Raw genomic sequence first — 15317 nt, 5'->3', positions numbered from 1 at the left:
TAAAGAAATCAATCAGTCATGACACATACTGGTACCAGGTACTTTTTTTTTTTTTTACAGATCAGAACTACAACTTACTTTAAACAGGCTAAACACAATCTAAGTCTCAATTTAATCTTTTTACACCAGTGTGAACACCAAGTTCCCTGTATGTCCCTTTATGTGAGGTTACTCTGGTTTCATGCTGTCAGCTGCTACATGTGCAGCAGCAGCGCTGTGGGCTCCCACTCTCAATGCACAGCTGTGTGTGTGTGTGTGTATGTGTGTGTGTGTGTGTGTGTGTGTGTGTGTGTGTGTGTGTGTGTGTGTGTGTGTGTGTGTGTGTGTGTGTGTGTGTGTGTGTGTGTGTGTGTGTGTGGCTGTACTGTTCCTCCTGTGAAGGGATGTATTGTCCCTACAGCCCTGTCAACTGGTTAATCACCTCTTTGATGCGTATGGAGCAGCCCGTCACAATGGGCACATTGTCACATCATCAAGTGACTCCTGAACCCAAAACAAGTTCATGCTTAATTTGATAAAATGACGTTTAATCAGACAAGATTCCTGAACAAGATTCCTGGAAAATGGGATGGTTCACTAACGCATCATCAGCAGTAACCCACCAAAAGATGGGAGAAGTCCTGCTGTTTGCTTCGGTGTGGCATTGGTGTGTGGACTTTGAACTGAGAAATCACTATCATCAAATAAAAAAAATTATATTCTTGTCTCAATCAATTTGATATATTTGCTAATAAAAGCATAATACTTAATCCAAAGCCTTATAAATAAAGCCTTATCAATTTAATATGGTGTCAGGACAAGGTCATGTTTTCTTGTCATGCTCATCCTTTACTTGGGGATGGTACAGATGGGAATAAAAGGGTTGATTTGGGTATTCTTCCACTTTCTTTGAGATTGTTCATAATGTTTCCCAGTGTCACCCAAAGTGCTTAAACTCCATCAAATGTGTAGGCTAGCAGCATTGATCGAGAAAGAAGACTTTCCCACTGAGATCCGGAAAGAGGGGTCCACAAGTTGTTTTTTCCCCATGTTTCTATAATATTATGAGATGAGAATAGATCTACACTACAGTCTGCATGGATGGTACATGGTCCACACGGGCTACACGGAGCTATTTGTTGGTAAAGATGTAAATTCTACCAGGTGCCATTCTAATCTGTTTATTTCAGAGCAAGATTAAGCATAATCTGCTCAAAAAACATCAAATTAATTTCCACAAAATAAAAGGAAAAGTATCCCATTTGTAAACAGGGGTGAATCTAGATCAAACCTGTTTTTATAGGGCATGGTAAAATGTTGGGTGACTGGAGATTAGACAAGTCTGATTCTGTGCTATGTGATTATGATGAATTTCTTCAGAATTCCCCCTCATGTTTATCATCCCTGACAAAGAAGTGATGCTTTCAACAATGTCCTGTTTTCTTGTCAACGGGATTTCTGCAGATTGCAGGGTCGTTCCAGATAGTGGCTGAATTTGAGTTCGTTACAACCAACCAGCAGCAGTTTTCTAACCAGCAGCAGTTTTCTAACCAGCAGGGGGAGCCAGAGTCTCAAGAACCGGTTCCATCACTGCCGACCTGCTGCAGGGCAGTGTGGGAGGTGGACCCTCTGCAATATCTGCACCCCAATGGCTGTTTTTACAATACTATTTATTGACTCATAAATTTTAACGCAATCTCTGAGCCCGTCTAAGTGAAACAATGTGCTGAGATTTGTCCATTTACTGAAAACGTTACAGAGCACCATTCCTCAGTTAGAAAATACATGACCCATCTCGACTGATATTTGTTTACTTGAATACATAAACAGCAATAAGTTGGTTTTCTTTCGTTCTTACTTGATAAAACAGAATAAAGCAAATAACTAAAACGGTATCAAATGACAAAATATCTCAGTAATTATTTTTTATATTCTCAGGGGGGCGTCTCTGCTGTGAGGTGGAGAAGAGGGACTCCAACAAAGGCCCAATGATTCCATGGTTTCTGTAGTCTGGCGGTTTCACAACACCACTGCGGTGTCAGCCTCAGTGTCAGCCCTGGTGGCCCTGTCCCTTCCAAAGGCAAGCTGTGGGGGTGACTGCCGTGGCCTTTTGCAATTGCCACTCCCTTCAGAGAATGATGAATTGATTGTGAGGCTGCTGCCAGTGTGTCTGTGCCCTGGACGAAGGCATCCCGGTTACGGGTGGGAATCCCAGCTATGGCATCCACCCTGGGGCTACTATTGTGGCCATCCAGCAGGGGGCCCTGGGGGCTGGTGGCCCTGGGCGCAGTGCTGACCCACATACTGCTGTCACACCCCTGGAGACACAGCGGCACTCTGGTCTACATTGACTTATGATTGGCTCAGACAAAATGACTCTCTATTGAGTGCTGCAATTCCGCAGGGAAACTACCTGATTGTGCCAAACATCTCTTGATGGTAGAAAAAAGAGAAAGATGACACAATGATGTCCTCAACACCTACAGTATTTGACCAGCACCTTCTCCACCCACATCCAGAAGTACATGTTCAGTAATCAAGCTTAATTTGTTTTTTTTATACATGGTTGCTAATTTACAGGATGTTCTGACCTTATATTATAGTTTAAATGTGTATATATATTAGGAGTTAATTAAATCAGGGAAAGTTTGAAAGTCAATCTTGGTTCAAAATATGACTATAAGTAAGATGTTCCAGCATGCTGAAAATGCATATTTTGCACACATACATATTCACAATTATTTTAAATTACAAACAGCAACACATTATTTATAGAAAGATTTCTTTGCCTTAATAATTTTGTAGGTTCAGTAATCTTTCAAGTTGCTGCCATCCATGCAAGAGGAGAAAGTGTGAGTAAAAAAAGGAGAAATCAATATTTATTTATTTTTATTGTCTGATGCAATGCCAGGAATCCTAAAATCCCTCAAGACTTGAGCAGGAGATTGTTTTATTTCCTCTTCTCAATCATATTTGTCTAATTAATTTCAGGTTGTTTCTATTTTGACAATCATTGGCAACGCTCTGTATTCTCACTTTTCTATATTTGCAAATTTTTACCTCAACCCACGGACGGTGAAAGGTGGTGACAACAGAGCTGTGAGTGTTATAGATCTTAATGAGTTACTGGCATGTCACACATTCGCTCAAACAAATCTATTGTTAAACTTCAGAACTGGCAATCTAAGATCACTGAATCCATTTTCCCACCAGACTAAAGGTAACAGAACACAGACACAACCTCCTGTCGTATATACATTTCTGCCAACACAGTCACCCCAGTATTTACAATCAGTCAAAAACAATTTCAACTTGACCACAAGCATCATGGTACACTGTTAATGTCACATAAACACAGTCACAAAAAGCACACTTTTGCATATTAGAAGGTTATTTGGTAAACTTTCCACTAAATCCCTAACCTTTATCAACTTTTATTGCAGATCTCGACCAGTATTAACACGCCTTACGATGCGCATCCTCAACATTTTCTTTTCAAATTATGTGATTTGCACGAATGCTCAAAAGCCAACCAGCTAATAAAGTCATCAAATATTTAAAATCACTCAAATTAAAACAGTCCGTTTGATCCAAAATAATCCCTCTACTTACAAATACAAAAAAAACCCAAAACAGACTTTACCTTTTCTACAATAATGCATCTTGATTTATTTGTGCAACAGAATACACAGAGATACGGTTAACAGAAGAAACACATGTAATGTCAGGCTAAATAGGTATGGATAAATTAGACTTAAGAGCAATATGCAGCTTCTTACATGAAAGGACTTGAATACAATTTAAAATAAATCCTGTAAGATCTCTGATATAAATCAGTTGCTCTACAGCTTCATTATGCAGGGAGGCCAATAGCAGCAGGTTTTCTCAGCTGTGGAGCTGGTACAATGTGCTTCTGAATGAGTTCAGCTACCACACCTCCCTCACACCGCACAACGGAGGCAGGCAAGTGGGCTGATGAGCAAACTTTTACTTACAGCAGAGGCCTGCAGCAGCTCACAGCTCCTATAAGCCCGTGAGCCAGTTCCGGTGGATCTCCATGCATATCAGGAGGCAGTAATGTACAGGCTTCTGGTTGCCACAATGGCAATAATAGTGAATGTGCAATAAAGGCAAAGAAAAATGTAAGACACACTAAAATTACAACCATGAAAAACCAATAAATAAATGTTGACAAAATAATTATTTATGTCATCCAGTGCATCAACAGGATTTGTATCTCATTAAGCAAATATTAAATTATGCAAAATAGGTAAATAAATACATTTAAATAAAATGTACAGTAAGAATTTTGCAGGGATAAAACAAATCTTTATGTTTATCTAAGCCTGTATGAGTATACTGTATTTAAACAATGTGACACTAGTCTGACAGTATTAGTACTTCCACTATTCTATTACGCCATTCTTTACAATTTACACGAACTCAAACGTATCTGAGGAACAGCTGCTCTTTAAGATTATGACATTCTTTACAATTTACATGACTGTTAAAGTATCTGAGGAGAGGTTGCTCTGACATCATCACTTATAAGTTAAAAAGTGGGGGTGGAGAGGGGTTGAATGCCTTTACAGTAACGTTACGCTATAACATCCCAATATGTATTTATTTATTTATTTATTCAGCATGAGAGAATGGAAATCATTTTGGTATACTTCAACACACTTCTTTTGTAAATATTTTAAAATGCTCACCGCAGATCCAAACATAAAATCAATCAAGATAAAGAAGAGATGAAATGAAAGTATTTCAGGGGAGGTAGCCATCGAGAGTCATCCCCTGGGAGCTTTTCATCACAGCCTCTCCATGTAAACCCAATGGGTTCCACTACCTGGAGCTGGAACCCAGGCCCTTCCCCATTCTACTGACTATAACCCTCACTTTTTGTTCTTCAGCTGATTGGCGAGCCAGTCCAGACCCTCGTAGAGACCGTCTCCGCTGGTGGCACAGGTGGCCTGAATGTACCAGTTACGGTGGCGTAGGGAGTGCAGGCCCAGCTTGTCTGTTATCTCTGCGGCGTTCATGGCGTTAGGCAAGTCCTGAAAACAAACCACAATTAGTGTGTCAATGTGGACGCTCCAGTTAATAAACAGAAAAAGGTACGGAAGCGAATAGAAAGGGATAAGCGTCCTATACCTGCTTATTGGCAAACACAAGGAGAACAGCATCCCGCAGCTCATCTTCAGCCAGCATCCTCATCAGCTCCTCACGTGCTTCATTCACCCGCTCACGGTCGTTGCTGTCCACCACAAAGATCAGTCCTGAGGGATAGAACGGCCGTTATGAGTTAAAAACAAGTATGCCACTGTCAAGTCCATCCCATGTTCAATTCAAGTTGGATCTAGAGGCTTCAGGGATAACTAAGACAATAGTTTGGATGTTGTCATGACATATTTAAAGGCCTTACCAGTTGTTTCGGCTCATTAATACTCCATTTGTATAATAAAATACATATGTCTGTTTCAAACAGTGCCCCCCCAGTGACCATGTAATTCCATGTCTTTTTTTTTAAAACTATTTTTGTCCATTTTTGCTGTATTAGCTTTACTTTTTACACATTTGTTTCTACACTTGCTTGAATCACGGTTTGCACTACCCCCCTCCTCCCCCAATCATTTCATCTGCATTATACGGACATAATTAATACGGGTTACCAACAGATGTCCACATTTGTATCAGTACACGTCTTTACTATACGCCCTTCAATTGCCCCATGGAGACAAATAAAGTTTTTTGAATTGAATTGAACTGATTTAATGCTGAGCATAAATGAACCCTGAACAGGTTTGTGGTCTGGCGCACCCACCCTGGGTGTTCTGAAAATAGTGCCTCCATAAGGGACGGATCTTGTCCTGGCCACCGACGTCCCACACGGTAAAGCTGATGTTCTTGTACTCCACTGTCTCCACATTGAATCCTGAATAAGGAGTGAATTAAAGTAAGTTAAACAAGCTGAGCAATTTGCGTCATCGATTACTTCTTTCCTCACAAACCAATGGTGGGGATGGTGGTAACTATCTCTCCCAGCTTCAGCTTGTAGAGGATTGTGGTTTTTCCAGCAGCATCCAGCCCCACCATGAGGATCCTCATCTCCTTCTTCCCTATCAGGCTCTTCAACAGGTTGCCAAAGATGTTGCCCATGATGACTGGCAGCGCTCACCTCAACTGCAACGCAACTGTTACACAGGGGCAGTAAAAAGAAACACTTTCCATACACAGAAACAAAACATAAACCCCATACAGAAAGTCCAAAACCCCACAAACACACACATACACACACACAAGTCATGCGGTGAGACGTAGTAGCTCTTCAAAATGAGCTCTTAACATTATCACCTCATTAAAGCTGGAAGTCGCCTTAGAGGAAAGTCAGTAAAAACACACTTCACACTTCGGCAGGCCGCTGACCTGACCTAAAGGCGGTGCTTGACAGAAACGTCACCAAACTGGACCTCTGTTATAATTTGAGGATCAGCTTTCAGCAAACAAATCAAACCAATTCATCTTGTTTTGCGGTGTAACGGTCAATTGAATCCACATTAAATGACACACAACCTGAGATTGGGCAACTGTGTGGTGAACCCAGCCTGTAGAAAGACTTCCTGTAGTCTTGTTTGCGATGACTCAGTCAGCTGGTACGAACGTACAATTAGAAGTAAAATAATTAAACCATTGCACATGAGGTTTATTGGAACGACATACATTTTACCTACTATTTACAGTTAGCAAAATAAAGACTTTTAATATAATTACTATTCCACAATCAACACAAAATGCTAGTTTTCATTACCACTATAAAGTCAAAATCATTGACCCCCCGGATAGTATCCCTCATGAGAACACATTTGCAAATCAGATGTTTTTGAACTGTTCCAGCCCTCATAGACCTCCTTCAGCTGTTAACTCTTACATTTACAAACCGAATCCATGCTGGAGCTGACAGATGTACGCCACAGCTGACCCAAAAACACAAGAAAAGTCAGCTATATGGTCACAAACATTATTAAACTTTATTTATTTCATTAAAAATCTGTTGGAAGCTGTTCTTTGGAGTGATTGAATACAACTAGAGCTTTATGGGCCTACCAGTGGTTTGTCTGTGGGAAAAATGAAGCATATGCCTAAAAGAACACCCAACCTACACCGAGGCATGATGGTGGTCAGTAATCCTCTGGGGCGACTTTGCTTCCTCATATATTGGAACCCTGCAGCATAGAGAGGGTAAAACTGATTCCTTCCAGTAACAGGACATCCCCAAGAAAACATCTCTCCATCTCTGAGGAAACCAAAGCTTGAGTGATATTGGACATTCCAAAAGCGCAATGATCCCAAGCAGGCCTCAAAGTCCACCAAGGACTGATTTCAGAGGACATCCTGGATGATTCTAGGGCAGTCATCACAGCAGCTCACTAGGATCCCATAGAGGTCTGTGAAGATTCTCAATCATCCAGGTCATAGCAGAGCTATCTGTTGAATAAAGTCAACAACTGACTTTATTCAACAGAGACATCCTGTAGAAAACCTCAGGTGGGATTGGAAGATGCATGTAAATCTTGGATTACACCAGAAGTGGAAGGTTTTTGCCTGTGAGGATTCCTCAGCACTGCCAGAGGCTGATTTACGGATATGCATCACATGTGCAGCAGTTCATAGCAGCAAAAATCATCACTAAGTAGTACTAGAGGTACCTGCAAATTACGCTTTTAACAAGTGTGAAACCACAGTAGTCGACTAAAGCAGCGTGTGTTGTAACTGGTGGAAATACTTTCAATATGTATTGATTATGTATAGCTATATAAATTAATATGTATTGAGTATGTATAGCTATATAAATGAATATGTATTGAATATGTAAAGCTATATAAATTATTATTGAGTTGGATTTGCAATCTGACAAATTGTATATTATGCTACTAAAGCTAATATAAAAAGCAGGTTTAATAATACAGCTATCATCCTATACATGAAAACATAAACTGGGGCTGGGGGGGGGTGTGGAGCAGAGCCTCTTACTTTCCTGTACATTCTGGCTGTGGCTCCTTTAAAAGGCCAGCTAGGCCTGTTACCGCGTTAACAGGAATAAACTAATGACACCTCTGTGTGGAGTGTTTTTGGACAATCGTCCGTCATATGAAGCACTATGTAGCTGCATTGCCCGTTCACACGGCTGCAGCGGCGGCACATCAGCTGTCATAACGCGCTGGGGGAAGACGGCTGATGCTGCAATCCGAGCAGACGATCAGTGTGAAGGAGCCCAATGAGGTGTTCACCGCCTGGAACCAAAGTCATTGGAGTGGAGTTTGCTGGCAACTACATTTAATAATGTCATCAGTATATATGTACATATATAATAATAATAAATTTAAAAAAAATAAATAATGTGCTGTAATCCGTTCGTGCGGTCACGACCAGCGCGCCAATCGGCCTGACGTCCGCGGTTAAAACCTGACATGAAGCGCGAACAGTCAGGAGGCGGCGGGACGGAGACAGACGCGTTTTGTCACTTCTACTCATCCTGGACAATTTTTCACGATTGGTTTCTCAGTCACACTTACCGTCAACAGCAGGCAGGTTACCAGCTGGAGTCAGGCAAAAGGTTCTGGATGATAGTCTCGCGATGACAGGATGAGATATCGCGATAGTTGGGTCCTCAGAGCGCCTCTCACGATTCTCATCTATTACCGTAAAAAGTCTGGAGAACCGCGGTAGGGCATGAAATTGAATTGTTTATTTGTAAGTTATCATAAATACTTTTTTTTTTTGTAAGTCGGTTATCGAAAGGCATAAAAATCTGAAATTGATTTTTGATCGATCAAATACAGCTTTCAAGACATCATTTCTGCACGATATTCTTTGTAATAAATCGAAACGGCTTGCTTTGAAATGTTTTCCCCGTGCTTCTGCGGTGGGATATAATGTAAAACACAGCACAGAATCTGCAGGCAAACATGCATGCTTAAATAATTAAAACAGGAATCATCTTAATGAATAAGTAAATGACTGACTGTAATAGGATGCCAAGTGATACTTCCTGGCAATGACTGTGTGACACAGATAATGAGGTGACAGGAGGAAATAAAAAACCTGACTGATCAATATTGAAGAAGCTTACTAACACTCAATAGGGATTTTTTTAAAGGTATTACGTGTTTCAAAAGGTGAACTTATATTTACTGTATATGGTTTTAAAGGAAGACAATAGCTCCACTTATAGGAATGGGGAAGGAACTCCAAGATTTGGGTTTAAACTTTAAACCCGTGAATAAAAAAACAAAACAAAACAGACTAATAAACCAGAGCCATAAAATGTCACGCCCAAAACTAGTCCAACAGCCACAGGTGAATCCGACTTTTGCCTCCTTCTTCCTCTGTGTTGTGTGTCAGTCAGCGGTCCAGTGATAGATGTGTTTATCAATCCAGTGGTGAAGGCAGAGCGCAGCAGATGTTTGCAGCTGCAGACCAGATTATGGGGTGGAGTGGAGCCTGTTGAGTTGTGTGCACTGGGAGTTTTGGAGAGGGTTACATGGGGGTTACAGCAGGCTCATGTGGCGGCAAGAGAGGTGGGGTGGGGAGTTATGACTTAAAGGAACCTTTCCTCTGAAGTGTCTGCCAGCGTGCACCCCAGCAAACACAATCACAAGTCTTGTTGGTTCTGCTAGCTGAACTAATGAGGGCCTGCGCATTGAGGGCAGGGGCTTTGATGTTCTGGGTAGCTGGCTCCTTGAGTTTTCTCTCCTGCTCTCCTTCTCGGCCTGTCCCACATCAAAAATGAAAGGGGAATTGAGAAGCAGATGTTTCCAGGCATGTATTTATACAGAGTACACTTTATTCACCCCCATCTCATACCCCATTTGTCCTTTGCTTCTACAACTCTCCTGTACGTACACAGGATCTATCTCCCTATCTTTATATCCAACTAAACACTCCAAATCGCCTTACTTTATACATATAATCATCCTGTCAATCAAAGCGGGTAACTTTTATCTCTCCTAACTTCCTCTCTCTGCCTGCCTCTCTTTAATTTCAGCCCAGTCTGGTTGTCATTACTCAGGGGGCAGTCAATGTGTTTCTGTGCATGTGTCTACGTTTGTAGCGATGAGGGGGAGAATGGAATAGAGAGAAAAAGGAGTGCTGAGAAGCAGAGAAAGCAATCCCAGGCTGTCCACCAGCCTCTGTCTCACACATGGGGGAAACAGTGACAGGAAATTCCCTTTTGCAGCCGCTCCAGGGTGAAATGTTGAAGGAATGAAGAAATGCAAACCAGAGATCCATTCCCCTTATCATTCCTTACCAGTCACTGTCTTCCTCACTAAATACTAAACAGACAGAACGGACAATTCAGTCACTGCCACCGCCAATCCTACCGGCGTCAAGGGATTTTTTACCAAAGTCCAACAAACAAGACTTAATGGACACTAAATCCTATGTGGAAAGGAGGTTTTCCCGACAGAATAAGAGGAGATATTTTGAATCATCTAGGCTATCAAGGAATACTGCTATGGTGTATTCAGTTAGGTGTTGATGTGAGCGTTTTTACAAATATGCGGCGTAAATAGAAGCCAAATGTAAGTCACTCGGGTCACCACAAGTGCTGTCTGTCAGTTCATATGTGTGCAGCAGCATGCGTGTTTTTTATTGTGCCTCAGTGCCAAGTTTTGTTTTTTTACATGTAAGTGTCTTTGCACATAAATGCATGCATGTGTATATGTGCCTTTGTTTATATTTGTGTCCTCTGTCTCCCAGGTAACAGGGACATCACGTTCCACGTGGTTCAGTGAGTCCCTCCTTTGGCTATGAACCCTCAACAGATGATCCCCTCAGATGCTCAAGCAGCAAGGTTGGTATAATTACCTCCACTCTCTGCTCACTTGATGCTTCTTTCCAGTAATAAAACTCATACTTGAAGGAAACAATATCTTGCAGCCATAAAAAGTTCTTCTCTCAACATGACGTGGCCGTAAAAAAAGCCTCTCACCTCCCAGATCTGTAGTGTGTAGAACTTTTTCCTCATTTGCACGGCAAGACACACACACACACACACACACACACACACACACACACACACACACACACGCACCCACACACACACACACCCTTCAGCATCAGTACTAAAGCAGGACCATCTCTCACTCTGACATGTACTGCATGTGGGAAGAATCTAGGGAGCACTCACAGCGATGAAATAGACAAAAGAAAGCACGGAATAACAAGAGCTCAGTTGTGATTTCATAGGAAAATGACACAGTTATATCAAGAGGAAGTGTATTTTTGACATTATATTGTATAATAATGATGAATTAATGAAAAACATGACCACTAGAGGCCAACATCAGGATGTTATTGCTATTTTCATAATGACATAAATAAATATGACTGATTAGTTTAGTGTAGAGATTTCTTCCTCCCCAAAAAACTTCTCCTTCTTGATTTTTACAAGTATGCAGGCTTTGATAAGTCCATTTGCATTGTATCGTGTTTCTTCTATGAAAATGTTCTCCATCAGATATAAATCCTTTAAAAACACCGCAAGGAAAAGTTTCATTTTCTATTTATAGAAAAGATTCAAGTCTGAATCATGAATAACTATGACTGGTCTCTGTGTCACTTGTGCAAAATATACAATTGTAGTAGATAACTTGGAGTTTCTTCATTGGGTAAAACTTGAGAAAAACACATTGTGAAACATCACTGGCCTGTTCCACCAGCACAAATCTGTCCTTAACTCAAACCAAATAAGCAGGTTCCAGAATGATAATAATATTAATAACAATACATTTACAAATATGTACATAAACTACACAGCCACTGTACGATGAGATGAATCAGCATGCAGACAATAAAATAGGAATGGGATTCTGCGGTTGCTCTCTTTGTTTTGTGGCATAAGAAAGATGGGGTATAGGCCATTTTCATGGCTGAGAAGACAGCGTCTAAACAGGCCGCAGCAAGACAAATGACATGAGTCACCTCTTCAATCTCTGACTTGGCATTTTGAGAATAACAGCAGCTACAAAGAGAAAATAGATCCCAGATGATGGACCAACAAAAGAGAAAGAGGGGATAATAGATTCTCTGGGAGTACAACACAAGAAGCAAAACAAAACCACAGTAGTGGGCGAAGGCGCAGGGTCCCCTGGTTTGACTTGCGGGTGGATAGAGGCTGCTGGGATTGGAAGAAATGCAATCTACTTGCACACATTGACCCACTCTGTGAGACGACACTCCTCGCACAACACATAGCAACACCAGTGGAATCTACAATTGCAGCGCTCGCTGTGTGTCTGTTTCAGGATATTGTGTCCACGGCCGCAACACAGCGAGCCGCAGCTGTCTGTGCTGTAACTTGTTTTGTTGCATACGCGTCCTTGTGTACCCAAAGAGTCTACGGATATGTCATGCTCGCAGAAATCAGGAGACTTCTCAAAGTACACCAGCTCTTTGGACATGCTTCGACGGTGACCTCCGTTAAGAGCCCCTTTGCTCCTGCTGGCGCCGTTTCCAGTTCGAGAGTTAAAAACCCCGTTGTTCTTGTTCTGGGAGTTGACAAAGATAGCTGAAAGGAACTTTTCCTTGAGTAGAGAACCCACCATCCGAAACTCTGGAGACACATGCCAGCAGGTCTTAAACTGACAGCTCCCTGAGGTGCCGTGACATTTGCACTTCCTCTTTGTGTTCTCTGTAACTATCTATGGAGAGATAGGAAAATGATGTAAGCAAAATATGATTTATGTCACAGTGGTTCAAGAGCACTCTCTAAGACACAGTCACACTGTGGATGGGACTGTTATTTACCTGTCTTCCCACTCGGTTGTTATGGATTCTCATGCGAGCATGGATGTCTCTTGGAGACCCCCGGGAGTCCAGCCAATCCCTGGAAAAGCGCTCCCCAAAACGGACATCGTGACTACAACCCCCCCACTCCCAAGTCTCCTGCATGGAGCTCAGCTCATCAGGCAAAGGCTTGAGCAGGGTAGAAGGGTGGGTCGAGCGCAGGTTAGTGGGCAGGTTGCCATGATGACCGTTTAGCTCTGAGGGTAATGACCGTGTCATGCTGAGGCCTACCCCGCCCTTCTGCAGGGTCTGCAGCTGCAGCTGTGTGAGTTTCAGCCGGATCTTGTCATCGTCCTGGCGACGCTTGGCCTCACAGCCACACCCCCGCAGCTTGCCCATACTGCAGGCTGAGGCCACAGAGTGGGCCACACCCGCTGCCAACAAGGCCAGGGAGAAGGCACTCTCACGAAAACCTTGTAACAGGAGATACAATTGGACAGTTGAAAACATTGACCACTGGTAGCTCTGAAGTAGTCCTGCATGTGTGAACGGAGCAATTTCTATACTTGCTTGCACCTCCACTTCCCAAAAAAAACCAATTGTTTTTGACTGTCATTAGCTTGCATCATTCTCTCACCCCTATTGAGGATGGTGTTGTGCTGAGGAAGTTTGCCAAGACCCTCCAGCGAAGAGCAGTTCCAGCGCTGGTCCCGGAGCTGGTGCTGGCATTCATGGATGGCCACCTGGATGCCCTGCAGAGCAGAGGCCGTTACATCGGGACTCCGAACACACATCCGCATTTGACGTTTGCTGAGGCCGGCCAGCCTCAGGCACACAGAGTTAGGGGTTAGCACTGGGTCTCCTGCCACCTTCAGGCTTAGAATATCGTTACACAGCACCCTGCAGAGACAGAAAGAGAGTTAGTTGGGGGGGCAAGGAGGTCATCAGCGCTGGTGAGTAGTTCATTAGTCAACTCCAGAGAAGTATGTGGCAACGGAAAGATGTTATTGATAGTTAAAGCAGCTCACAAAGATATAAAACCAAGACAGATTTATTGGTTGTATTCTATTAAATATATCTCATCTCTAAGTGACTTATAAACTGTATTGATCATCGCTCCGGCCCTCACTATAGTGTTTCCATAGATATTGCTTAAGGCAGAGAAAAATTATAATTCTAAACAGATCACCTAGCTGAAAAGTGATACAAGCAAACAATAAATTCCCATATATACATCTTTTGCGCTTTAAATTGAATTCTTTCCGGAATTGGTCAGACATATCCAAGACTGCAAAAATCAGTACACATTATTCCATTGTTTAAATATTCCACTAAATCAGCCTGTGAAATCAGATGCAGATGTTTCTTTTTTTAACTACATACGTTGGATATTCGTTTAAATCATGCAGTAACACGCAGTAACAACTTCCCTCAACTCATGCCGAATCCCATGCAGCCAGAGCTCCGCATGTAACATCAACTCCTCTGGCGCTCCAAGCGCACTCACGTTAACGCAGGTGACAGAAGTGCCGCTGCCAAAATCAGGAATTGGTCCCAACGGAGTCTGTTTGGTGGCTCCATGTTGTTAATTGGCGTGACATTAAAACACCGGTAATGAAGTCCCGTGTTGAGGAAGAATGTTTGAAAGAAGAGTGGAGTATAATCGATGCACCGCCAAACAACCGAAGAGTGAAGAGGAGAACAGAGGAGCTCGGGGGCGACAGTACACGGGAGGGGAGGGGAATAGAGGGGGGGGGGAGATGCCTCCACAGGCGACTGTGTGCAAAATGTTGGCCAATATAGTAGTTAGATCACCAGTTGATCATTTTGTCATTTGAGAAGTCATGTTCTTCCATGCGTAAAATGACGCTCCCCAAAAAGTTTACGCACAAGAACCACCTTCGAAGCAGTGCAACTTTTGCTCCATGATAGGAAAAGATAGGAAAATAGGAAAGAAAAAAATGAATCCTGAAATATATTTCGCAGAAATAATTAACTTATTTAGTATTGTGTTTTGTTAGTGGGTCGCAGAATGTGTAGCATAAATTATCTTTAAAAAAAAAAAAAAGCCGAAACCCAAAAAACTGAAAATAATATGGAGAGTCGGATAGGTTTTTGTTCATAAAGGGGTGAATTAAATGATGTCTGGGGGAGGGGAGCGGTGCTGGTTGCACTGTACGACAGGGAGGCAGCAGCAGGCAGGCGGCTCCGCGGACAGACCCCTCAACAATACTGTTCAATGCCCCCTTCCTCCAGCCTCAATCACAGAGACTGCTTCTCATTGTTGCGTCTGAAACAACTTCACTTCATCACTCCAAAGGCTTTATTTCATATTGTAAGATAATTTTTTTGATAAATTACGCAATTGCCGGGAATTATTCTGTTATTATTTATCACATAAGTCACACTTAAACAAAAATCTAACGGCAAATGACACACTTTAAATGAGTATGGGATGCGTTACAGTCACCAGACTGTCTTTTTAAGACATTATTGTACTTCTGGAAAACTACCAAAGAGTATAACAATCATCTATCTTCTATTTAAAT

The 15317-nt window shown here is 42.2% G+C and overlaps 2 protein-coding genes across 2 annotated transcripts; both read right to left on the bottom strand.

Annotated features, from left to right (window-relative positions):
* Positions 1 to 2898: 2898 nt before the first annotated feature.
* arf3a (ADP-ribosylation factor 3a) lies at positions 2899 to 8614 on the bottom strand. Its single transcript, XM_068306849.1, has 5 exons — positions 8553 to 8614; positions 5991 to 6173; positions 5804 to 5914; positions 5134 to 5258; positions 2899 to 5036 (listed from the first exon to the last, which is right to left on the bottom strand). Exons 2-5 carry the CDS (start codon positions 6136 to 6138, stop codon positions 4875 to 4877), a joined length of 546 nt encoding a protein of 181 aa, XP_068162950.1. The 5' UTR covers positions 6139 to 6173; positions 8553 to 8614; the 3' UTR covers positions 2899 to 4874.
* A 2646-nt stretch (positions 8615 to 11260) lies between these two features.
* wnt10b (wingless-type MMTV integration site family, member 10b) lies at positions 11261 to 14449 on the bottom strand. The gene is made up of 4 exons (XM_068306840.1): positions 14276 to 14449; positions 13406 to 13668; positions 12790 to 13241; positions 11261 to 12683 (listed from the first exon to the last, which is right to left on the bottom strand). Exons 1-4 carry the CDS (start codon positions 14347 to 14349, stop codon positions 12183 to 12185), a joined length of 1290 nt encoding a protein of 429 aa, XP_068162941.1. The 5' UTR covers positions 14350 to 14449; the 3' UTR covers positions 11261 to 12182.
* Positions 14450 to 15317: the final 868 nt, after the last annotated feature.

Source organism: Antennarius striatus, chromosome 2 (assembly GCF_040054535.1).
Source record: "Antennarius striatus isolate MH-2024 chromosome 2, ASM4005453v1, whole genome shotgun sequence".
NCBI lineage: Eukaryota > Metazoa > Chordata > Actinopteri > Lophiiformes > Antennariidae > Antennarius > Antennarius striatus.
Note: the sequence above shows the minus strand (reverse complement) of the source record. Positions and strands in the feature narration are given on the sequence as shown.